Source organism: Petaurus breviceps, unplaced genomic scaffold (assembly GCF_028583685.1).
Source record: "Petaurus breviceps papuanus isolate PSGF00001 unplaced genomic scaffold, PetGlider_PUasm1.0 207, whole genome shotgun sequence".
In the NCBI taxonomy this organism is placed as follows: Eukaryota; Metazoa; Chordata; class Mammalia; order Diprotodontia; family Petauridae; genus Petaurus; species Petaurus breviceps.
In genome coordinates this window covers 25,405,211-25,432,090 of record NW_027185850.1, presented here as the reverse complement: position 1 = coordinate 25,432,090, position 26,880 = coordinate 25,405,211, and the positions used below count along the sequence as shown (strand labels likewise).

At 40.3% G+C, this 26,880-nt stretch overlaps 1 protein-coding gene across 2 annotated transcripts in view; it reads right to left on the bottom strand.

Annotated features, from left to right (window-relative positions):
* LOC138164996 (FAS-associated factor 1) overlaps positions 1-26,880 on the bottom strand; it is a 419,323-nt gene that overhangs the window by 173,921 nt on the left and 218,522 nt on the right. For both annotated transcript variants that reach the window (XM_069093034.1, XM_069093033.1), the window contains exon 8: positions 8,959-9,045. In XM_069093034.1, the coding sequence (XP_068949135.1) occupies positions 8,959-9,045 (87 nt within the window). The remainder of the gene's footprint in view (positions 1-8,958; positions 9,046-26,880) is intronic.

Genomic DNA, 26,880 nt, shown 5'->3' with positions numbered 1-26,880 from the left:
TAGCCTAGGTAAAACAGAGAAGAGGGTGACCTCTTTGGGGTGAAGCTGCCATCAAACATGGGCACTCCTCAAACCTGACTTTTCCCTCTGTGTGACTTCACAGTTTTGTGATAATCTCATTTTTACTTGAAAGAAAACCTCAGGACTCTGAAAAAGTTAATCAATATGGTGCTAATCAACCAGTCACAGGATCACAGATCAGGAAGGGACCTCAGAGAATACTTAGCTCAGTCTATGATTGTATAGAAATATCGTCTTCAATAACTTCTAAGGTCCCTTAAGTCCCTTTTTTTTTTTTGCTTTGGGGGTGGGGGGGGCAACTGGGATTAAGTGACTTCCCCAAGGTCACACAGCTGGTTTTTGTATTAAGTGTCTGAGGCTGGACTTGAACCCAGGTCCTCCTGACTTCAGGGCAGGTGCTCTATTCACTGGGCCACCTAGCCGCCCCGAGTCCCTTCCTGCCCTAAATCTAAGATGCTTGTTATCTAGCTTTGGTTTAAACACCTGTGATGGACAGCCCAGTACTGTCTAAGCATTCAATTCTACTTTTTTTTTTTTTTTTTTAAGCAATCAGGGTTAAGTAACTTGCTCAAGGTTACACGGCCAGTTATTTCTGGGTGTGGTGCTGAGTGTCTGAGCCCGGGATTCGACCTCCAGGTCATCCTGACACTGGAGTCGGTGCTCTTACTCGCTGTGCTACCTGGCCCCCCCTCAATTCTACTTCTTAACAGCTTTAATCATTGGAAAGTACTTCCTAACATCCAGCTGAAATTTGCCCCTTCGTGATGACCTCCCATTGCTCCTGGTTCTGCCCTCAAAGCCAAGTGAAAGAAGGCTCATCCCTCTTTCACACGACGATCTTCTGGATATTGAAGATAGTTATCAACTAGTCAAAATGACACGGCTGGATAGAGAGCGGGACTTGAGATTCAGAAGACCTGGGTTCAAATCCTCACTCTGGAAACTCAGAAACTACATGGATCATGAGCAAGTCATTTGAATTCTGTTTCAATTACCTCATTTGTAAAGCAAAAGAATAATACTTACAATATCAGCATCAGAGAGTTAACAGGAAAGTGAATGAAGGAACGAAAAATTTTTATGTGTATAGCTTTTTGGTTTAGGGTGTTTTTTTTTTTGTTTGCTTTTTGGAGGGGGAAAGGTAGGGTAATTGAGGTTAAGTGACTTGCCCAAGGTCACACGGCTAGTTTTGTGTTAAATGTCTGAGGCTGGATTTGAGCTCAGATCCTCCAGACTCCAGGGTCAGTGCTCTGTTCACTGTGCCACCTAGCCACCCCTGTGAAAAATTTTTAAATGGGCCAACCTCTGTATTAAATGCTGGAAATACAACTAGGGAGGTCAACAAGGATGTATTAAGCACCTACTATGTGCCATGTTTTCTGCTAAGTGCTGAGGATACAGAGAAAGGCCCCTGCCCTCAAGGAGCTCACAGTGTAACAGGAGAAGATTAATGCAAACAACTATGTCTAAAGAAGATACATGGTATCTTAAAAAGAAAGATGTCAGAAGGAAGGCACTAACCTTAGGGGGGGACGAGGAAAGGCTTCTTATAAAAGGTGGGATTTTACCTGAGATATAAATGAAGCCTGAGAGTCAAAGTGAAGAGGAAGAGAATGGGAAGCAGTCACTGAAGCTTCACGGGGTCACGAGATGAAGGGTCTTGAGGGAGGAACAACAAAGGGGTCAGGGTCACTGGATCACACCTTCCACAGCGAAGGGGGGAAGGTCTAAAAAGACTGGGAAAGCAGGAGAGGGCCAGGTCACAAAGAGCTTTAAAGGCCAAACCAAGGATTTCAGATTTGCTCCTGGAGGTGACAGAACACCACTGGAGTTTACTGAATGAAAGAGAGGATCAGGAAGGGGGTGACACAGGCAGCTCTGTGCTGTTGTTGGAAGACAACCTTCACAGCAAAGTGGAAGACAGACTGGAGCCTTGAGATCACAGAGGAATCCAGCTGTAGGAAGTCCTTCACTGTCCTGCTTGTGAAGGCCAAGGTTAACAGGAATGATGCTGATATGTTACCCAGACAGTAGACAGGGTGTGGCTCCCCTGCTTACCAAGTTTGTGACCTTGGAGAAGTCACTTCATGACTGTGGTTCTCTCTCCCCCTTGGGGACTGGACTGGATGATATGTAAGGAAAGATCTCAAAGTCACAGGTTCGAGTCCCAGATCTTCTCTTGACCAGCAGAGAGTATGATCCCACTGCCTTTGAGCTCCCTTCCAATCACATGACCTTATGATCAGCTCATCCCCTGCTTTCACTTAGGGATGAAAAAACAGGCCCCCAGCAGAGCAATGCTTGTCTCTGGTCACAGAGCCAAGTAAGTGCAGAGGTGACTCTGAAGGCCAGACAGAGTGTACGGGCTCCCAGTCCTCTGCTTCTACCACACGGACACGCACCATGATGCTGCCCTGACCTCTTCATGTTTTTGCAGTCGCTGGTGGGGAAAGGAGCACTGTACTGAAGTTTGCTGCTAATGAACCTTATTAACAAATATCCTTATCTGGCACAAGGAAGAAATTGTTCAGGTGGCTCCCCAGAAAGTTAAACCATCTTAGGTATTAAGTTATGGCACATTAATGTGCAAAGAAATTAATTCTATATTTTGCTGGTAACACAGTCAGAACTGTTTACACAGCTGACACATCCCAGCTGCACCCTACGGGAACAGCCAAGCTGGGAGGATGATTTTGCTTCATAGCAGATGCCTCAACTTTTGCAATTTCAACAGACAGGACAAAGAGGAACACAAGCAACAATGTCAAACATGAACAAGAGAATAATGAGCTTCAAGCAGACTAGACCCTGCAAAGCAAGGTGTGTAGGTCATTTATCCGGCGGGAAGCCCAACAGGGCGTGCTTCAACCACCCTTTGGCTAAAATCTAGGAGGTGCCGATGGCCGCCCCATCAGGCCCTGCACCTGGAACTACCCAACTCTGGTCCTCTTGGAAAGAACACTGGACCTGGCCTCCAGAGCGCTGGGCTCAAATCCTACTTCGGTCCCTACTGCCCTTCCCCTCCATGGGGCTCAGCGTTCCCCGGCTGAAAAGGAGGAAGCTGTACTCTTGTCCAGTTCTAAATCCTATGATTCTAAATTGTACAGCTCAAGTCAGTAAGCATGTATTAAGTGCACTGCACTAAGTGCTGGAGATACAAATATAAGCTGAAAGAAAGCTAGTCCTTGCCCTCAAGGAGCTTACATTCTAGTGGGGAAAGAGCTGAAAATGCAGAGTCGAGGGGAAGAGAAGGTACATGGCCGAGGGGGCGTGGATGAGAAAGTCCAGTGAGTCAGCAGCACAAGCTGTAGAGGAGTGAAGCGATGGGTGGCCCAGCACTCCTCCTGAAGGTGGAGGTTCTGGGGAGAACCAGCCAATTAGAGGCTGTGCTCAGAGAAGAGATACCTTAGGAACATCATGGAAGCTGCCTTCAGGGACCCAGAGAGTTTTCATGTGGAAGAGGATGGCTTAGTGGAAACCGCATGCGGTCTGGAGGCTTAGCTACAGCAGAAATGGGTGAATTCAGGCGGTTGCTTCCCCTCTCTGGGCCTCAGTTTCCTCCTGAGTACAATGAGGGGATTGGGCTCAAAGGCCTCTAAGGATGTCAGGTCTTATAACCCACTACAAGCAAGAGTAGAAATTACTGAGAGGCAGCTCTGGGCACAATAAAAAATAAGAATTTATGAAATGAAGACTGGATACAACAGGGTTATGGACTGTCTCAAGAGGAAGTGAGTTCTCCGTCACTGCAGAGAAGACTGGATGATCCAGATCGACTCTGGACCTATGTGAAGCACTATGTCTATCTCCAAGTAGACCAAAAGGGAAATGGTTTTCCTTTTTTTGCAATCCTTCTTGGATAATAATCACTTAACTACATTGTTTATATTTTTAATGTTGCTCTGTAAAGAATAACTTTCCAACTAACACAGAAAAGGTGACTGTTGCTTCCCTTTTCAGTCAAGCAAAAACAGTTAAGCCCTCTCATGATAAACCACTTTTCAAGACAGCCCCTGCTTCTGCCAAAGGCTAGCTCTGGCCATGCTCTTCCTTACTCCTGGGTCATCTTCTCCTCCCCTCAGAGCTCCAGGGACTAGGCTGAACTTCTTCAGCTTTCGTTCTTCTTTGGCGCTCCACACCTCATGGGTGGCAGTCTCACGGGGTCTGCTATGGCGTTATAATTAGTCACCTCCACCTACCTCCAGCACAAGAACCAAAATAATACTGCCATTGCTCCTAGAAAAGGCACTCGCTTCAAGATACTTCCCTACAGCTCCATGCAACAACCCCGTGACTTGACAAACCAACATACCTCTGCTAGTCAGCATTCACTACAAGATGAGCTCCTGTGGGGGCTGCCTTCTCCTCTGTATTTTTAGTCCCAGCACAGAGTAGAGTGGAATAGAGTAAACTCTTAATAAATGCTTTGCATTCACTTAAATCAATGAAGATATCAATTTGGTGACTCAAGTACATTCAAGGATAGTTCATCTTTTAAAGAAATAATTCTTCTAGTTGCTTATCAACTTCTAAAGTTCAAGTATCCACATAGTATGCTTTAGAAAGGTCAACAGTAATGACAGGATGAAATTCAATTTAAAGAAACAAGGGATCTGTACAATGAGGCCACCATCATCCACCTGGAAGGAGATGACCCAGATGATCTTGAGGTTTCTCTTAGTGCCAAGATCTCTGAATTTAGAATTCTCCTGTGAATCCATCAGGACCAAAAGTTGCTTTTTTTGTTTGCTTGTTTTTTAATGACAGTTCCTTTATAACTCAATTTCCTTTTCTAAGATTGGGTTATTGAAGATCTCTATCCGGTCTTTTGGTCTGTATGTTTTTGAAGATATATTCTATTTCTTTTGTGTTAGCATATAATTGTGTAGAACAGGTTTGATTATTCTTTTTATTTCTCCTGGTTTTTTTTGTAATTTCATTTCTTGCTTTTTTCCTATTTTATTGATTTGACTTTCTGCTCTCTTCTTTTTAGTCACATTAGCTAAAGGTTTATCAATTTTATTAGTCTTTTCAAATAATTAACTTTTAGCTTTATTATCATTTCAATAGTTGGTTTGGTTTTTGTTTTTATGGGACAACAAGGTGATGCAGTGGATAGAGTGCCAGGCCTAAAGGTCAAGAAGATTATCTTCCTGAGTTAAAATCTGGCCTCAGACACTTAACTAGCTGTGTGACCCTGGGCAAGTCACTTAACTCTATTTTCCTCAGTTTCCTCATCTTTAAATAGAGAGTTGGAGAATGAAATGGCAAACTACTCTAGTATCTTTGCCAAGAAAACCCCACATAGTTACAAAGGGCAGGACACAACTGAAAAACTACTTAATAGGTTTTTTGATTCAAGTTAATCTGTTTTTGCTCTAATTTTTAACATCCCCATTTCTGTGTTTATTTTAAGTTTTATTTGTTGGCTGTAGTGTTTTAATTTTTGTCTTTTTTTTTTTTTTTGGAGGGGGTAAGGCAGGGCAATTGGGGGTTAAGTGATTTGCCCGAGGTCACACAGTTATTAAGTGTTAAGTGTCTGAGGCTGGATTTGAACTCAGGTCCTCCTGATACCAGTGCCAGTGCTCTATTCACTGTGCCACCTAGCTGCCCCTGTTTTGTTTTGTTTTAAAGCATATTTGGTTCACTAATTCTCTATTTTGTTAATGTATGTTTTGTAGGGGTATGATTTGTTCCCCTTAGGACTGCTTCACATGAATCCCAGAAATTTTAGTATTTTATCATTATAGGTTTTCTTCCCACATAATTATTGTTTCTATGATCTGTTCTCTGAGCATTCCTTATTTATGATTTCACTGTTAAGCCTCTATTTGAGTCTCTGTCTTTTTTTTTGTGGTCTCTGGAATAATGACAATTTTTCTACATTATGGTATGTAAGAGATGTATTTACTAGTCTGTCTTTTTACATTTGCTTGCAATATCTCTGTGCCCTACTGCATGGTCAATTTTTGTAAAAGTTCCATGTTGTGCTGAGAAATATGTATGTTCTTCTGTAGTTTCTTTTAGAAGATACTATATGTCTTTTAGCTCTAATTTCTCCAGCAATTTGTTCAGTTGTATATTTTCCCTTTTGTTATACTTATCCAAAATTGAGACGGGGTCACTGAAGTACTTCATTACTGTGTTACTATCTGTACTCTTATGGCTCAATTAATATTTCCTTTATGAATTTGAATGCAAAGGCATGTGTCTATGGTTCCTTTCAACATAATGTTGTTCCCTTGTTTCACCTCTTTTATTTTTCGTCTGTTTGTTTTTGTTTTGTCAGATACTATGATTGCAACTCCTACTCTTTTGGATTCATCTAATGAATACATTTTTTCCCATAATTTTTCCTTAGTTTTGTTCTGTGTGTGTCTTTATTTTTTAAATAGATTTTTTGCGAGCAACAGATTGTAGGATTTTGTTTTCTTATCCAAGTTATTCTTTTTCATTTTATTGGATTATTCACTACATTCACATTTAAAGTTATGTTAGGTTTATTATATTTTCCTTCATCTGCCTCTAAAATTGTTTTTTTCAAGTTATATTTTTCCCTCTTTTAATGTAAACACAATACTATATCTCTTCAGTTATGTTAGCTTAGTGTTTTTTTTTAAGGTGGTCCTATTTCTACTTACTCTTTTCTCCTATTCCTGAGCTCCCCTCTTCCTATTTGTTACCTTCTTCCCTTAGAAGATTTGCTTATTTAGTTTCCTTTTCTTTCCTGTTTTTATCTAATTATTTCTCTCCTTTTCCCCCCTTTCAGTCAAGTAGAACCAACCTTCTCTCTTCCCCTTCAACTTATCCTGTTCATTAGGGTTTTTTTTTAATTTTATTTTCTGCATCCCTTTCTAGAAAGAATTTCTCTCCCTCATCCTTGTCATTATCCATTCTTCCTCTCTGTCTACTCCAGACCTTCATTTGCAGGCTCATTGACCCTTTACTTATCTACTTCCTCTCTATTCTCTACATTTCTCATGGAACCAAAACTTTTAAGGTATACATTCTCTCCCTCCATCCCATACTTTAAGCATTATTCCATTGCTTTGTACACCCTGCCCCCAGACTCTCTTTTCTGATATGCCTCACTCCAAAGATCTATGATTTTAATAGCTACAAAACCTTTTTCAAAAGTGTGTCCATATTTTATTCTGTTAGAAAGAAGTGACTAGCTAAATGTCTCTATGAATGAACATAGTCAAAAGTATCACTATATTTAAAAGGGGGAAATTTCAAAAGAAAACTGAAGATATTATTTATTGTTCAAAGAGATATACTAGTTTTGCTTAAGTCATGAAATCCAAATTTATAATTGTTCCAATGGGTATTTTTTTTAATAAGATAGAAGTCCAATTTCAAACACTTATTTACTTTTTAAAATTAGATTTAATTTTAGAATTTCTTTTGACACATTTTCATTTTGGATTCATAGATCACAAATGAACTCTTGAAGAAAGGGTAACAGCCCAGCATGTCAAAATAAAGATGTCTAAATATGAACGATCTTTTGGCACAGCATTGAATGGAAACCCTTAAGGATGAGGACTGGGCAAACTTATCAGAATATCTAAAGAGAGATGTATCTGAGAACTAGCAAGGTGACAGAAAGATGACCACAATCTAAGGTTAAAGATCTTTAAAATTTCCAGTTAAATAAGACCTAGTTCCAATCAATCAATCTCTTTCAATTTTATTCACTTCATTCAAATATTGGTGACACTCCTACAATGTACAACACACTGTGCTCATCAAGGGGTGAGATACAAAGATTTTAAGTACAGTGTTTGTAGTCCAGTGTAACAGAAAAGGCACTGAACTTTAAGTCAGAAAAACCCAGTTCATGTCTCAGCTCTGTCATGTTCTGGTCACATAACTTGGGTGACTGAATTCAGTTGCCTGAAGGTCACATTCTCTACCTGTGAAATAGGGATAAAGATACACCACATCTACAACATCACAAAGCTATTCTGAGTAAAGTGCTTTGTACACCCTTAAGAACTCCATGAATATGAGTTGTTGGACCATGCTGGGGTTAGACCACTAACTCTAACTTTGCTAAATGCTCTGCAAACAGTAGATGACTGGTTAATAAACACCTGATAAATCTCTAGAAGTCCTTGTATTTCTGTAGAGTTGTGGAGACTCACTGAGAAGTCCACCTTGTTCACTGCCACACCCCAGTGCCCTAGCCACAATCTGAAGACGAAGGATTCTTCCTTGATTTTTCCTGTTCACCTGGAACATTTCACTCCTAAAGAATGTGACAAGATTCCAGGTTTTGTGACAAAACTCAGGTGGCAATCTCACTCTTGTGCGATCCATTCCATACCAGGGCACTGTGGCATAACAGAAAGATTACCAGTCTGCCTCTATTTGGCTTCTTGTCTTGTTGTTCAATCATTTTCAGTTGTGTCCTACTCTCTGTGACCCCATTTAGGGTTTTCTTAGCAAGGAAACAGAAGCTCATTTTACAGATGAGGAAACTAAGGCAAACAGGGTGAAGTGACACACCCAGGATCACACAGCTAGTGAATATTTGAAGCCAGATGATGAGTCTTCCTGACTCCACGTCTGACACTCTATCCAATGTGCCACCTCGCGGCCCATACTCTTGTCTAGGTTAAACACATAAGGAACAGACAACCTTGGCGTAGCCCCTAAGGTGCCTTTGCCTTCAGTCAGCTCCTTTGTGAAACGAGGAGGCACTGCCTGCCTTGAGAAGGTGGTTGTGAGAAAAGTGCTTTTACAGACATTGAGAAGACCATGCATGCTTAACACTTTGTATCACAGGAAGAGCTGTGTGAGGGACTAAGTTTGTACCATCTCATTCTTACACAGTTTGATTGGCACAGATCTGTAAATATTACAGTCACAAGCAGAAGAAAGAATGACCAGGTCATATGCTTGGTATATAAGAATGATGCCATTACTTACTGAGTCATCTGTCGCTGAAGGTGGCCAGCCTTCCCACAACTGATGGCGAACAGGGATACTAGTAAGGTCATACACATTCCTTTTCACCTGTTTAAATAAATAAATAAAATGCATTACTAACATGTTTTCAATAAAGATCAAGAACACTTTCTTACTCATCTTTTTTATTTTCATGACATTCTCCTACTGGACCAGCCAGTACAAAGACAATGACCAGGTTTTACTTTGACTCTCCCGTGGCCATGGGCACACACAGAATATATTTAATAAATGCTTGTTGAACTGGTAAGTTTTCATTGGAATTTTCTATCCCACTGTCTCATTTATATGAAAACTGCAAATTAAGAAAATGAAACACAAGTTAGGAAGAAAAAAAAGATGAGAAAGCAGGACTCTAATCCCACATGGAAAGAAGATCAGAGGCACTGCTTCTTTGGTCTTGTGGCATTTTGGAGCTGGAAGGAATCTTGGGGATCACCAGGCCCTATCTACTCTTATTATAAATGAATTAAGAGTCTTCTCCTCCAAAGCCTCCTAAGCTCAAAAGCTGCTCCAACAACAAGAGCTGTGCACAATTCCAGTAAGAGTTATCATCAGATTGGGTGGGTTTCCCACCCCTGGAGGCCTTTTAGTGCAGTATGGACAATCATATGTGGAGAACAGGAAAGAAGGGCTCAGGTGGAAGATGCACTAGATAGACCCTGAGGTCTACCAACTTTGAGATTCTGAGATTCATGAAGGATTCAATTGTTCTTCTGCACATGGTGGTTATCAAGTTTTGTTTGCATTTTATTTTCGTTTCCTGAAATTCTAGGTCTATGTTTAACTAATAGGATCACAGACTCAAAGCTGGAATGGGCCTAAGAAGTTGTCTGGTCCAACCCTCTCCTGCAGAGTTGGCAAAGGGAAGGAACTTGTCCAAGGTCACCCAAGGTATAAAGCAAAAGCCCCAGGATTCTGAGCACACACACAGTACCCTGTCCTCTTTCAATCATTGCATATGGAGACTCAGTAGTGGACAGACATGCTGAGATACGTTTATAATTATCTGGGTTTTTTTTCCCCTTTTATAAAGCAGATTTTAAATTTCAAAATGCCAAGAAGGAGGGAAAGCCTGAGGAGAAACAATTTTGATCATACAACCAGTCTTTAGAATGTGGCCTGGAAGCAAAATTCACAGGGATGACTAAGACAAATTTTTTTTTTTTAATACAGCAGAGGTTTCAGAAATGGGGATGGGAGGGCAGAGAGAGAGAGAAGAATCGCTATAAAAATGAAGCAAAACAAAAAAAGGGGATAAATGGATCATTATCAAATTATGCCCCCAATTTCAAAATGCCACACTGACATTTCCTGACCACTATTTTTGTTATAATATTCAGATCTAGCATTAAAAAAAAATACAAGGAAATCATCATTTTATATGAAATAAATACACTTTTATTTTGAAGTCCTCTTGAATAGAAAATCCTGACTTTTTGGATAAGCCCACTTCTTTAACTTATGTCTCTGGAAGCTCAGAACATGCAACTTGTCATGTCATGGACTGGAGCTATCCTACCAGGCTGCATGCTCCCTAAGGGCAGGGTCACATCTCACCTAAACTGTGCATCTCCTCCCACTCCCAGGTAAGCACAGTGCTTTAGTACACAGTGGGTGCTTAATAAACATTTGCTCCTATTACAAATTTGGATCCTGAAAGGGGGCACAAGAAAGATTTGTCAACAGAAGGTGATAGGATATAGGTCTATGAGACCCAGTCATCTAAAAGAAACTTCCCTCTCCTGAGTAGTACACATTAATTCCACTTCTGCTTCCTTCTTTGTAGATAATAGGTGAATATAAATTAATAAATTACAAGAATAACAAAGATAACATTTCAACCAACTCTCCTGATGGAAAAACACATGCCTGACATTATCCTGTGGCAACAATGAAACGAGTCCTCCCTACTTTCTATGAGTTGGAATTCAGTACAGAATGCATCACACAATGAGATTTCTATGAAGAAAAAAAAACAAAGGGTAATCACTCATGGTTTTAAAATGTTGAAGCCTAAGTATCATGTTGTCTAATTATAGCATTTTGTATCACATTACTTTCTATTATATGTAAACACATCTAAGTCACCTTTCCAGCAAAACAGGGAAATATGTTTGCTGGGGGGAAAGTAAGGAACTCAATCTATTTTTTTTTTATCTCCAATATACACCTGTGAAAAAAGAACAGGGAGAGGAGAGCTGGAGGGCTTGGGACAAGGTTTGATCCCCACTGAATTTCAAACAAACAGCTATTCTTCAGAGCTCCATAGCATGGGGCCAGCCCACCATGTGCTAATATTTAGTTCAGTCACACTGAGGTTAGGAGTTGTCATTCCTCACTATTGACCCTACAGTATCCCAACCATATGTAACTATGCTAATCTCTTCGAATGTTGACTCTCTGACACTATTTGCCATGCTAAGTACTTAGTAAGATATTTGAGAAATGCACCACGGGGGTGGTAAATGCACCAAGGGGGTGGTAAATATGGCAAAAATAGTCACTTCTTGCTTCAAGAGAAAAACTTCCTTAAATGCAGTTCTTATCAGAACTCCGTGGGACTCATTTTTGCTTTTATATTTTTGTATTTGTTTTTATATTTAGATAATTGGTTTCCTTTATAATCTGATGTATTTTATTTTATGCATCTAAAAGTATGATTCTGAGAAGGAGCTTCACCAGACCAACTACCCAAGGAGTACAGGGCACAAACAGGATGAAGAAGTCTTCCTTTAATGGCACAGAGAAGTGTTCTTCTTAAGTACTACTGCAAAAGCGTGTTGCTGACACACACTAGGAAGCATCTATCACCCAAACACTGGCTATACATCAGGACAGAGATGAAAAGGCTACCCTCTGAGGATGGACACACACACACAACACTAAGGGCTTGGATTCTTCACATTCCATTTTCATTCTAAAACACAACCATGGGGCATTATGAAATGAACAGTAACTCATCTCTAACTGCTCCCAATCAGTAACATTCCTCTTCTCTTCTTAGCTTTTAAAGGCATGCACATCCTTGTTAAGTGTGTTCAGTTGGGACAAAGTGCAATGCCAAACTGATGTGCAGTACAAAATGATCAAAGTTAAAGTGATTTTAGCCAACACACAAGTATTATGGTTGCTTTGTTTCCTGGGAGGACATGGGTTAAATGAGCTGCCATAGAATCAGCAAGTTCTTCTACAGAGACAGATAAGTCTTCAGGGAGGGAACCATGTAAAACCCATCAGGTCTCAGCTTGATTATACCCATTGCAAGGGCTATATTTGCAACTAGATTTTAAAATATAACTAGAAGACTCTTTTGTTTAACCATGATCTTTAATCAACTATTTTAAGGAAAATGTACCTCTGTTTCCAAGTAAATCTATCCTTATGAATGTTGTAATCATATACAGATTTTTACCAGTCTGAAAAGACAACTGCTAAAATGACAAAAACACAAGATAGATGCAGTCAGCACAGAAGTGATGGAGACATAACAAACTCGCCCCATTATCTTTATTAACTGTTATATTTAATTAACATTTAAAGTTGTAATTCTGCAGGGAAGAGAAAATCCAAAAGGCACACAAAGCAATGGTAAAAATTATTCTGGTCAGGAAAAATTAGCATTCGAAGAGAATGCGGGAACATGGCCCAGCTGTGAAGACGATGGGGTGGACAGATCACGTTCAAGTCATCATTGAAATTGATCAAGGACTTGGTGCCTCTCCTAGAAGGCTGGGGGTGGTGCCTGCTGGCACGCTTGACTGCCATTGCTGGACGGATTTCATCTTTGTAGACTTGCACAAAATTCTCTGTATGCACAAGTACCACTTCCCAGGGCAATGTTTCCCAAGGGCCTTTTTGTCTTACACGCTTTCTTTGATCAGCACTGGCTTAGGATCATGCTCACCCTCCGTGGTCTTTTCAAATCTGGTCTTGCATTAAACTCTAAATCGACATGGTCTCAGGATACAAGAATCCGCAAATGTTTCAATTAGGTCTGAATGTTGTTTAATAATGACTTGGATAAAATTAATGTTCATGTCCTGCTAGAGTTAGTCCATGTCAAACATGCCAAATGAAAGGCCAGGTTTCTCGAGGTTGCTTTGCTGGTAAAATTTAATTTCTTTCCAATTCTTTGGGCAGAAACAGTTGTACATGACCAACAAAATATGTAATTAGAGAACTTAAAACAGAACTGAGTTTGGCTGGGCCTCTCCTGGTGCCGATATTGTTTTCCAATGGAAAACGACACTTATTTCTTAGTTCTTGTAATTATCTAATGTAAAAAAATTTTAAAATTCATCTTGATGCCAAACTTCAAATTGCCCGGACACTCATGGCTTTTTCTATACTAAGAACAATACTGTGCGAAAGATGGATTACTTAATTACTTAGACACTTTAAAGCTATTACAAATTTTATATTTTCAATTTTGCCAATAAGAAAATATTTACTTTCCATAAATATCTTCTTTTTAAAATGTGATTTTGTAAAGAAAAGTTGATGTCTAAACATTATATATTTTAGTGAAAATTCCTTAAAATTTCAGCAGAATATCTCAGAATATAACATAATACAGACAAATTAACATTTTAATTGGATCAGAGAATTGAGAGACTTTACAAAGTATCTTCTTCATAAGAGTCTGATGCTCCTTCTACCAGGGCAAGAAAAGTCTCCAAAGAAAAGGCACTGAAGTACAGAATGGAATAAAAGTTGGAAGACTTGGCTTCTGCCTCAGTTTTGTCCTAAACAGCTGTGTGACTCTGGGCTCATCTCTTTTCTCTGGGCCTCAGTTTCCTTATTCTGCAAAATAAAGAGAGATGGTCTATTTGATCACCAAAGGCACTTTTAGCTCTGGAAGATATTCCATGATTCCAGAGAAATAAAAAACAATCCAGGGTGAAAGAAATAAAAGAAAAAAATGAGATGTAAAAAGATTACTGATTCTCTGACTGAATTGTACCTATGGCACAGCACTCTGCACAGACTAAGAGTTTAATTATTTGCAGATTAATTGATGGGGCTAATGAATGGATGAATACTTCTAGCTGATACCTAAGGAAAGGACTTGCTGCACAGCATCTCCAGTGAACTAATTATGTTCAGGTCCTGGTTTTCAGCTAGCCCCTATTCCCTAAGTTCTCCATGAAAGGCTTAGAGGAAAGGAACAAAGCCAAGGACTTGAGATTCAGGGTACTTTTCAAATACTTCTCACCTGCCTAGAAGAACCTTTCTTCTTTTCCCGGAGTATGCTTAAGGATCTAAGCCATAGTCGCACATAGCACTGGCTTTCCTAAATTGCAAGTTAAAACTCTCCTAAAAAGTCCTTTCCAACAAACAAATTTTAACAACTGGGGGTAAGGGAAATACAAAGGTGGCATCTATAATCAAATGCTATTTAGCAAACTCATGGTAGATGGCTCGACCTGTGTGATAGCAATAAACTCTAATTCAATGTGTTTGACCCTTAATATTTCTTCTCATTAACTGTTGGAAAGATTGAGCAATTTTCTTCCCATAAATAAAGTAACTAGAAAAAGGCAAAATCTAGACTAATCACTTCCCAGCAAACAAAGATGATGTTTCAAGGTAACAGGCTGGAGTGCTTTTTTTTTTTTTAAAGCAAGTTTTTGCCAGTGTTCTGCCTACTGAAAACAATTTGTGGAACTAATTAACATTACTATGCTAGTATCAAGGACAATAACCTTCATTCTACCCGTGACAATTTTGAATCCTAGTGTGCAAATGTCCAAAGAGGGTTTCACTTCCTACTGTGGAAAAAATCCTTTCATGATTAGAATCTAGTGGAGATCTTCAGGGAGTAGCTAGGACAAATGTAACATGAAAAGATGTTCAATAAATCCCAGACCCAAACTGTTTTTACTATAGGGGAACACAACTGGGCTTACAGTTCACTAATGTCTGGATGTGAAGGAGCCATAATTTTCTCTTGAATGCAAGGAGGGGGAAAAAATGGTACTTAGGCAGATGTAGTCCCACCTTCCAAACAACACACACCCTTCACCTGAGTTTGTTATGGACTCTTTTTAAAAAAAATTTTTATTTAGTACTGTATTTTGCTACGAACACTTGTAACTATGTCCTGTCCTGGTCTTACTCTGACCACCAAGCTCCTCAAAAGAGATACATACAATTCTACCTCTGATGCTTCATCTTCCTCCTATTAGTCTTGACAAAGCTAGTTCTCAAATGAAATTGTCCTCTCAAAAGATGCCTCCCAACAGTTAAATCCAGTGACCTTTGTAGTCCTCTCTCTTTCAGCTGACCAGACTGGCTGTTCCTGTCAGACACTGCCTTTTTTTTTTTTTTTTGGTCTTCAGAATAACTGTTCTCTACCCTAACAATTTTCTGGACATCTAGTTCCATTCACTGTGCCAAGTACCAGGCATGAAATAACGAAACAAAGGCCATATAAACAAATACTTACCTTCAAGGAGCTTATAATCTTATAGGAGAGGGAGATGAGACCAGCACATAAATCACTAATAAAAATACAAAAGGTCCAAGACTAAAGTGCTACATGCGACATGTCTGAAGAAGGAGAAGTCAGTCTGAGCTAGAGGGAAATTCCACCCATCCACTGATCTACTGACATCTATTAGATAAACCTAAATGTTCATCTGGTTCCTCAGGACATTAAAAACTAAACTAACATTGTAAAAGATTCATTTGTTATCGGCACCACCATTCTTCTAGGCACCCATGGCTAGAAACCTCAGAATCATCTGGCTTTTTATTCTGTCTCAAAATTCTAGCAAAAGCTCTGGCAAGTTCTAACCCATTCAGGAAGACTTTGAGGACATCTGTAACAATAGACTGTAAACCTGTCACCTGAAGACAAGACTAACTGCAGGAAGGCTCATCACCAGACGCAGGCATGTTCCAACCACAGAAATTCACTGAACCACCTATGAATAAATCATTTTCTTTTACCTTGAGCCAGGGCTCAACCCCAGTATAACCCTCATTTTCAAATGTCAGTGTTAAGTCCCATTTCTCCCAATGCAATTTATTTACAAAGCATTTTCCTCACAACCACCTTGTGAGTTAAGATATATAAAGATGATTATTTCCATTTTGGAAATGGCAAAACTGGAAAGGAAAAAAAAAAGCTAAGTAAAAAGCATTCACCTAACTAGTAGGTATCTGAGGAAAACTAGGGCTTTGATTCCCAAATCCAAGGCTCTACCCACTGCACTCCACCCACTTCTATCTAACTGGTTATTCTGACTGGGAATGTCAGTGGTTCTTCTCCCCACTTTACAGACTGGACAAGCTGAGGATTAGTAAGTGAAGGAAGGTGAATGGTCTCAGATCCTGTAGAGCCAAGACTTGATCCCAAGACTCCTGATTTAATACCCAGTATGCTCCATAATACTACCTAGAAATAAGACTAGTTATATAATATTAAACAAATAAATAAATAAGACTAAAGGTCAAGAGTCACAGAAAGAATAATTAGAAAAATCTAAAAAAAAATGTTTTAAATACTTTTATGGCAACAATCTAGAAGAATTTCCTAACAATTCATTTGAATTTGATGAGCATTAGAATTATATAAACAAGCCAGGAAATAAAAGGACATTTTGATTTTTAAAGTACTAAACATACTAAACACACAAACAAGTTGTACATACAGGAGATGTGGGTTCAAGGTTCAGTTCCCTGGATCTTAGTCTGACCTCGTAACACCCTTCATATAGGTTACAATCCACAAATACTAGCCTTCACTCTGCTTCTTACCGACAATACTCTATCCTCCAATTTTTATACCTTCACAAGGACCATGCCCCGTACCTGCTGGCTTCCTTCATTCAGGCCTTTGAAGACTCCGATAAACCCTACCATCTCCAAGATGGCTTTCCCAGCCCTCTCCAGCCCAGAGTGCCTCTTCCTCTGAGATTAACCCCAATCTGTCATTTAGTCAATGAGTCATGTCTGATTCCTCTTGACCCCATTTAGGGTTTTCTTGGCAAAGATACTGGAGTAGTTTGTCATTTCCTTCTCCAGCTCATTTTATAGATGTGGAAACTGAGGCAAACAGGGCAAAGTGACTTGCCCAGGGTCACACAGCTATAGTAAGTGTCTCATGTTGGATTTGACCCCAGGTCCTCCTGACTCCAGACCTGGTACTCTATCCACTGTGCAACCCAGTTGCCCCGCCTCCAATTTTCCTTGTATCTATCTCTTAGGCTCTAGGTGGTTTACATTTAGTCTCCCTTATCAGAAAGTGAGGTCCCTGAGGGTAGGAACTGGTTTTGACTTTCTTGGTATTCCCAGCACTAAGCACAGTGCTTCGGGCACAGTAAGTGCTAAATAAATGCTGGCCTGGACTTTACCCCTCACTTCCTGAAGACCCAGGGGTCTCTTCCTTTCCCTGGGCCTCAGACTTCTCTAAGTCCCAGCCCTCTCTGGCTCAGTCTACCATGCTTACCAGAGGATTTCTCTGGTGCCTTCCAGAAAGAACATTTTGATTCCACTGGGCAGGCCTGCTGAATTGTGACTCCTAACTGTTCCTTTACCAGAGTAGAACAAGGTAGAAGGAATGACCTGTCAAAGTGGCCTAAAGCTTGTGTCCCTGCCATGGGAGCAGATGATCCTTTGCACAACAGTTAAACTGGTGCATTGGAGAAGAGAGGCTGGTCCAAGCTGTCAATTAGTAAGAAAGTGCTCTTCTGAAAGTGCTGTCAAACAGCCCCATTTGCCAGAGCAAACAGTGATTGTTATTTTTTCAACCAGCACTATTGACTTCTTAGGAAGAGAGAGAGGTCTTGGTGTCAAATGCCTCTTGGCATATGAGGTACCCAGAGATGAAAATGCTCAGAGGAAAACAAGTCGGGCTAAAAGCAAGAGGGAAAATTAAAACTCGATCTTCAGTGCAGCAATGGGGGGGGGGGGGGGGAGGCGTTCCCCTAAGTCTTTTGCTCTACAGTCTTAACATCTTTTCCCAGGTGACTCCCACTACCTAGCCCCATTTTTATTTTGAAACTGATGTAAGAGTCATGACCGGGATCAGAGACCACTGGAAGACGATGTGGAGTAGGAAGCAGAAAACCTGGCTGGGGGTCAAGTGTGTGGGGGTGAAGACGTGTAGTTCTAGTCCAGACTCCCTCTGTGCCCAGCCATGCTCCAGGTAACAAACAGCCTCCCTCCCCAACTCCTCCCACCTCAGCCAGCAGGAAGCTCTCTCTGGATTCCAGCCTTGGCTAGAGGCTTTCCCAGGAGAGAATGCACTCTCCCCTTAAATCTAAGGATCCCTTCGGTAGTGCTGGCTCATCCACCCATCTCTCCCAAATTGCTTTAGATGGACTTTGTATATCTTCGGCATCTTCTTTAAAAATTCACTTCTTTGTGTACATTTTGCTCCCCAGGGGAATGCAAGCTCCTTAAAGACAGGGACTATTTTCCTTTTTTGATCCAGGCAGGGCCTGGTTGGTTGACTGTTGTCAATGGCTCTTGAAGAGGGTCAAAATAACATCACTAAGTTGGGGTCAAGGTACATTGTATCTGACTGTGACTGATCAGACCATTATGAGCTCAGAAGGCTCTACTATAGGTCAGAAGAAGTAGTTCCCATAAACACTTGGAATGGAGATGTCTCTAAATCTGCACATCTCGTGCTTCTAGACATAGATGTATACAGCAGATATATGCTTCCTTGAACAGAATGAATGAAAAAGCATTTATTAAGCAAGTATTATGGGCAAAGCCAAATGTTAAGAGCTGGGGAAATAAATAACCTCAAGGAGTTTCTATTCTCCTGCAAGAAACCCTTCCTACCTAGAGAAGTGGGGAGGGGAGAGGAGGGGAGGGCCAGGAAGGGCCCTTAGTGCAGAGCAACAGTAGAGGGGACGTGATCCCAGTTTGGTGGAAGTGAGCTGGAGTGCCCACAATATGTCACAAAGGAAGGGCTCAGCATCATGGCAGCTGCCGAGGCTGGAGAGCAAAGTCTTCTGCAAACAGTGGGCCAGGAGAGGCCGTTCTAAAAGTCAGGGCAAACAAAGAAGCTAAAAGTTACAGGGCAGTGCTTCTGGTTCAGGTGATAATGAGAAGGTGGCAGGAGAGGAGGGTAAAGATAAGGAGAATAAGATTTGACAGACCTAGGCGCTGCAGATGAAACACACATGAATGAATGAATGAATGAATGAATGAATGAATGAATGAATGAATGAATGAATGAATGAATGAACGAATGAATGAACGAATGAATGAACAAACAAGAATTTAAGTCTTTAAGGTACCAAAAAAAAAGGCAAGGATAAAAAGGTCCCTTTTAAGCAGTAATAAGCCTCTTACAAGAGGCTTTGATGTGTGGAAAAACTTGTTAACAATCAGAGCTGCACAAAATGGTGGGTCCTTCAAGAAGCACTAGGCTGTCTCTTCCTTTAGTTCTTTAAATAAAAGTGAGATGCCCTCTTGTTGCTGGTCAGGGCAGGTACAGGCTGTACTAGGTGGCTGCAAAAGATTTTTTGTTGGTGTTTTGCTTTGTTTTCAAATGAAAACCTCACACTGTTATATAAACGCTAACTGTAAGTGCATATCTGGTATATACCTATTCATATTGATGTCTCTTCTATTAGAATGGAAGCTCTTGGAAGGCAGCAGTTATCTCTTTCCTTTCTGTCTCTGCCCCTAGGGCTTAGTACGATGCCTGTCTAGCACATGGTTTATTGGGTGACTTCATTGCACACACTTTCTTCCAAATGCCCCTGGAGGTGGGCAGTCTCAGGATTCTTAGCCTCATTTTACAGATGGGGAATCTGATGTTAGAAAGGAAACGACTTTCCCAGGGCCTGATTGACTCTTCAGGTGCAGTAGCCGAGCCACCTGCTGCCGGGAGCTGCCTGGGTCATGGAGAAGCTAGGGCAGGGTAAAAACACTGACCTGAGGCACCTACCAACTGTGAACAGACATTTTTTAAATTCCCAGCTCCCAAAGGACACTGAAAATTCCAAGGGAGGCATCCCACAAGGCTTTGATCTGACCATCCCATTCACTTGGGTGTCAGTTCCGTCTGTCCCCCTCTGAGCTCTAAGTGCTCAGACAGGAGGAGTGGTCACACTGCTCTTTGCATCCACAAGAGTCAGGACTCCCTCAATCTTTGTGGAGAAGAATTAGAGACTTTGACCAGAAATCCCATCCCTCCACTCTGGTGCTGGCACATTCTGGGAGCAATCAGGGAGCAAAGCCTGGGCTCTGAATGACCAAGGGCTCTATTCTGGTGGAAACGAGGGAGCCTTCAAAACCGACACACTCAAGTCTGCTGTTATAAAAATTACTCCTATTTGTTCACTAACAAAGCTATTCCTTAGCTCATCCCTGCCATAACCTGCTCTATTCAAAAACATATGGGAAAGGACATTAAATAACCAGCGCAAACCATAGGCTTGTGGTATTAGTGCTCTGCACGGCACAGCCCTATTCATCCTGCCCCCTCCCTTGTTTAATCTATCATTAAGAGGCAGTGACCCTACACTAAATTTAAAACAGATCCTTCCTTCCTCCCATGCCTAAATTCACATACTTCTCTAGCTGGGGATGCCCTCGAGTATTAGCAACTCGACAGGGTTTCTCTAATCTCGGCTCTCAACTATGTCACGCTGGAGAGCCAAGAAATTGCTGTTTTACATCTCCACACCAAAGGTTTCCATAAAAAAAAAAAAGAAAAAAAGAAAAGACCATATAATTTACTTAATAAGATAAGAGGGCAAAATCTCCACTTAACAAGTATTTGATTGAGTACAGTCAACATGGTCTATGTTGACACTGTCATTCGTAGACTCTGTTGTAAAAAATTAACACTCTCATATTATTTCATCCCCATTAAGAGCCATGGGCCCCAGAGAGTTTTAAATCATGATCCTATTGCCAAATGTCAGATGATCTTAATTAAGGAAAAAATGTCAAGGGAGTATTAATCAGCAAAAAGGGAACATTTTTACCTTAAGTATGTTCTTTATTAAAAATTATCTGTGAATTTGGAAAATTGTCCACATTAGTATCTCTGTGAACTAGTATCCACTTCCAAAGTATATGCCACTTGGGAGTGAACAAAATTCCAGGTCAATTGGTAAAGGATGATGGACAAAGAATGATTTGAGGGGAAAGGGCTGAATGAAAACAAGCATTTCTGTTGCTGTTGTATGTAACTGAACAAAGTATTTTATGATTATTTCTTTATCTGTACATTAAAGACAGAGAATTACATTTTAAAATGATAAATATTTGTTAATTAATTTAAAAGAAGATTTTTTTTAAGTCACAGAACACCAGAGTTAGAAAGAACTTCTCAAGTTGTCTAAGTCCAACCCCTTTTCAAAATACATCCCCCTTCTACAACATTTCCAGCGAGTAATCATCCACTTTTTACCTCAACATCAGACACTAGGAAGAGAAAATTCATTCTCGCCCAGTGGAGACAGTTCATTGTGCTTGCTGCCCATTCTGTAATAAAACTCTACACTATATTAGAACACATTCTCTTTATTTTTAGTCAATAATGAAAACTTAAAAAGCAGGACCCAAGGGAAATTTAATCTATATGAACTGCTAACTCAACAAAGAACTACATATATATATATATATATACACATATATATGGATATATACTTTTTAAAATGCTAATAACATACCCTCTAATAGATTAATATAATATTCAATTAACCAAAATATTTATTAGAACATTTTATATTTAATTTTTAAACTGCCATTATAGAATACAGAATAATCACAGAACTGGTTGGGGCCTCAGAATCCCTATACCTGCTCTGATGTTGTCATCTCTACCATGGGAGTCTCTGGCTTCTGACAGTATGCGTCCAATGAAGAGACTGCTTCCATTCAATCATGTGGAAGCCCTGATTTTTAGGCAATTGTTCCTGACGTTCAGCATGCCCAAAACAGACCAGGAACCATTATCGTTACCTTTCAACCCAAAATGGCATCCTTTTGAAACTTTCCTATTTGTCAGAAGATGCTAGAGGTCACAATTCCAGTGCCATCCTAACTCCTCACTCTTCCTCATTCCACAGAGTCAGTCAGTTGCCAAACCTTGTTTTGATCTCTGCACCCTGTCTCCCATTCCATCTTTCCTTCCTCTCCTCTTCATTGGCCATCACCTTAGTTCAGGCCTTCATCTTTGTATGATTGTAATAGCCCATTGTAATGACATCCTCCTTGGTTTTCCAGCTTAACACCTCCCACCCCAATTCTTCCTCTACCCACCTGGTGATTTTCCTAAAGTAAAAGTTTAAACTTGTCATACCCTTACTCAATAAACTCTACTGCAATGCCTACCCTTTGGGCAGTCAGTCCAGGGAAGTCTATGGAACCCCTTCACAGAGGCATGCTTTCAAATGTCTAAAATAAAATGTGCACATAAAATTATAGAGGAAAAAAATTATATTAGAGTTAAAATATATACATATATGTACACACGTACACACACACACACACACACACATACACACACTTTTTTAAAGTTCATAGATCACTGGTAAAGAATACCCGCTCTTCTAGGATCAAATATAAACAATAATTTTGGCTTTCAAAGCCCTGACAACATCGCTGTCTTCCCAGCCGCAGTGTACATTATTCCCCTTTCTGAATCCTACCATATAGCCTTCCTGCTATTCCTGTCACCTGACACTCCACTGCCCATCTCCATGTCTTTGCATGGACTGTGCCCATGTGAGAAGGTGTTTCATAAGAACACCTTCTCCTCATCCCTGTCTCTCAGATGCCTTCTTTCTTTCCTGCTCCTCCCAGTTGCTAGTGCCCCACTCCAGGCTCCTGCATTTGCTCTGGACACAGCTCCAGCAGTAGAGGATGAGTGCCCTGAAAGCAGGGTCTGTCCCTTGCTGTCTTTATGGTCCCCAAGCCTTCACAGTGCCTGTTCACATAGGAGCCAATTAATAAATGTGCAATGATCAATGGGCACCTCAGCAAACACTGCTCTTCTGCAACTCTGTCCCATTGTTCCTGGCCTCTTCTGGGGTCAAGCAAAAAATGTATGCCTCCTTCTCTAGCCCACGGCCATTCAAAGGTTCTCCCCAAAGTCTTCTCTTCTTCAGGCTAACCCTCCCCAGTTCCCTCCAGTGATTCCCGTATTACATGGGTTTGAGCACCCAGATGATATGGAAGCCCTCATCTGGGCTCCACAAACATTTTTCAAAGCATACAGAGATTTTTACTGACATGTTTTGTTTTTAACCTCACATACATTTCCCCTGTATCCCTCTCCTCATTCCCTCCAAGAAACCCATAACATATAACAAAGAGTTTTTAAAAGAGGGGGGTAAAATCCAGCAAAACACCTCAAAAATTCTGACATTACATGCAATGCTCTATGCCCTTAGACCCTGACTTCTACAAAGGACTGTTTTGGGGGTGGGAGAAGGAAAGGGAGCTTTCTTTTCACATCTTTCCCTGGGGCCAAGCTTGGTCATTATAATTTTACAACCTTCAGTTTTGATGGTTTTGTGGCAGTTTGTTCTTTCCATTTGTATAATTGTAGCTACCATGTTTCTTTGCTTTACTCTTGTATTTACTGATAAAACTTCTAATACTTCCTCATGCACATAATGCTTACTTTTGATTTTAGATACTTTTTCTATCATATTAAAGAAATCATTACTCTATGCCAATACTTTATAGGGTTTATTCATTCTTAAAAGCATAAATGTATAAAAGCCATAAAAAGTTTTTAAAGCACAAATTATGTAAAACACATACTTTGCCAAAGGCTTTTTTTGGTGGGGGGGAACTACTGAGCTCACCATTTAAGTTTAATATGATGATGCTGATTTTTCTACTATTGAACCAATCTTCTTGGCACAAAACAAATGAACATCATGAATGATTTTCGGCATAAATTGCTATAATCTCTTTGACAGATTTTTATTTAACATTCTGAATTGTTACTCATTAATGATACTGGTCTTTACATTTCTTTCTTTGTTTTGTCCTTACCTGGTTAAGTATTAGGATTATAGAAAATGTCCCAAAAGTCTTACGGCAACACTGCCTCTCAACTAGAGAACAATAAGCTTATTAAATTTTAAAACTTCCCTAAGATTTCTGGGACATTCTACATTTGTCTCATAAAGGAACCTGGAAAGATGCTTTCTTTCTTCAATTTTGAAAATCATTTATGTAACATAGGCACTTAAACCTGTTTTTGTTTGTTTGTATTTATGTTTGATAGATTTTCCTTTAAACCAGTTTGGAACAGGAGTGTTTTTCCTTTGGTACTTCCTTTAGAGCCCATTCTAATTCATTTTCTCAGATCAGATTATCGAAGATCTCCCTCTGGTATTCTGTTAGTTTGCGTATTTTATATTTTTGAAGATCATTTTATTTCTTTTACTCTGTTTTGTTGGCATATAACCAAACCTAGTAGGTTTTATTTCTTCTCCTTTATTGTGATATCACTTTGCCCATTTTCCTATTAATTTAATGTTTCTGTCCTCTTTTAAACTAGGATGGCATTAAAGGCCTACCAGTATAAATCACTGCCCTTGGCTTTAGGAATACAAGATGGAAGGGGTGAAGGGGATGGAAAGGAGGAGTGAGGACAGGATGGGGTGGGGGGGTGGAGTCTACAAGGAGAAGGGATAAGCACACAAATAAACATGCACCAGGAAGATGATAATAAGAGTGCCAGATAAATTAAGTACTGTAAGAAATCAGAGGAGGGAAAAGCTCCTTGGGAGTGGGAACTGTGTAACAAATTCACTTGATTAAGACAACTTAAGGGGAAGTAGAAGAGAGATCCAAATTCTAGCCTGATAGAAGGAGAAACTTCTAGTGCAGAGCTTGTTCAGAGGAGGGGAAAATTAAGCTCATGACTCTCTTCTGCCCCTGCGTGTGTCTACCATTCCCACTAGGTTGCAAGGCACAGAGAAATCAGCTGCAGGCTACTCACAACAGGAGTTTATGATTTACTTCTCTCACTCAACCTTTCCCTTTTCAAAACAGGGACACAGGGCCAACAGGACAGTGTGAATTGGTAAGAAAAAGGAATTACAGAATTTTTACTGCAGAAAGGCAGTTAAAAAAAAATCTGGACTAGGGACTGGATCTGTGATTTTACTGACATAAAGAACTCTCAGGGAGGAAACTCCCTCCATGGTCTAATGAGATCATATTTGTAAAGCATTAGCACAGTAACTGGTACACAGGAGGTGCTTAATAAATGCCTATTCTTCCTCCACCTCTATGAATGGTTGGTACCTCTTCTACAACTTCTGATCTTCCAAGTCTGTCTAGGGCATTTAAGAGTTAAGTAACTTGCTTGGTGTCATTGTAAGAAGGTGTCAGAGGCAGGGCTTGAATCATGGTGGTCTTGCTTCCAAGGACAGCACACTATCTGCTATGCCAAGCTACCTCTCCATTTTTTATGGCTTTAAACAGATAAAATAATCCAAGTTTATAAAATAAACTACTGACAGTGTTCTATGATGTTCTGCTGAGCCTGTTGTACAAGAAATAAATAGCTGGTAATCAGCACATGCACTAGAGGCAAATGGGCACTATTACAAGCTTGAAAGGCCAATTTTCCTATCTTTCTTCAAATATAAAAGCCAATATTCCTAACTGCTTCAAAGGAGTTTTCATGAACATTTCACAAATCAAGAAGTATTAAATGACTGTCTCTAAACTATTCTAAAGTGCTGTTGTATTGTTAACATGACCTCCCTTTCAGGTTATTTCTTACCACTCTACTCTCCCTCAGGTTTGCCATATCCCAGTGAATTTGGACTACATGCTATCCACAATACAATTCACACTTTCCCCTTTCCACACCTTTGCTCCTGCTGTTTCCAATGCCTAGAATGCCCTTTCCCCAGCCCTTCTTTTGTTGTCCAACTCATCTTTCAAGCCTTGGCTCCGATGCCACCCTCCTCCCTGACCATCCTTTCCCAGCCTCTAAGCTTGAGTTCCTAGGTGTAATCTGGTCATTTTACAAATGAAGCAAGTGAAGCCCCTGACTTCATGCCACTCTCTTGGGTCTGTATCTTCCACACTAAACCAAAGGGTCTTTCAAGGACCTAAAGCTTGGGGATTTGTCCAAGGTTGCCTAACTAGGAAGTGTCTATGGAAGCAGCACCTGCCACAGAACTAGCCCATCCTCCTCTTCCACCTATAGATCCCTAGTTAAACACAACCTGTTAGGTGCACAGGATTTTGAACTACCAGGAACGTTAGCATCCACCTAATTCGGTTCCCTCATCTTACAAAGGAAAAAACTGAGGTCTAGATAAGGAAAAGCTGAGATGTGAACTCAAGTCTCCATGCCATGTGGCCGCTCACAGCATCATTATTATGTATAAAAGAAAAATAAGTCTACCATTGTAAAAGGGTGGGGACTTGTCATCATTCTCTTGCTTTTTTTTTTAGCTTGCATTTCATTTCTTTTTACAATAAGACTCATTTTCACTCAAGTATTTAAAAAACCGCTTCAGTTGAATACCGATCTTGTGGTATGGAATGTTGATGTTTGGACATGCACAATTCTGTAACTACCAAGGATGACCTTTAAAAATGGAGTCCATTTTCTTCCATGTGCTCTGAAGGTTCATGTCTGCATGAAGTCACTGGCTGGCCAGTGAGACACACTAACAGCATCCTAAGTTAGTAACCACCATCCATATAAACCTTCACTTTTTCTATACTTACCCTTCTAAAGGACTCTAAACCTAAGGAAAGCTTGGAAATCTGGCTGTTTGCAGTCTAATGTTAATGAGAGCTCCAATAATGGCACTTATATAGTGCTTGAAGGTTTCCAAAGGTTTGTACAAAGGCTGCAGGCTCGACCACTCTCTCAAGGGCAGTCAATTGTTAAAGGTTTAAGGGTAA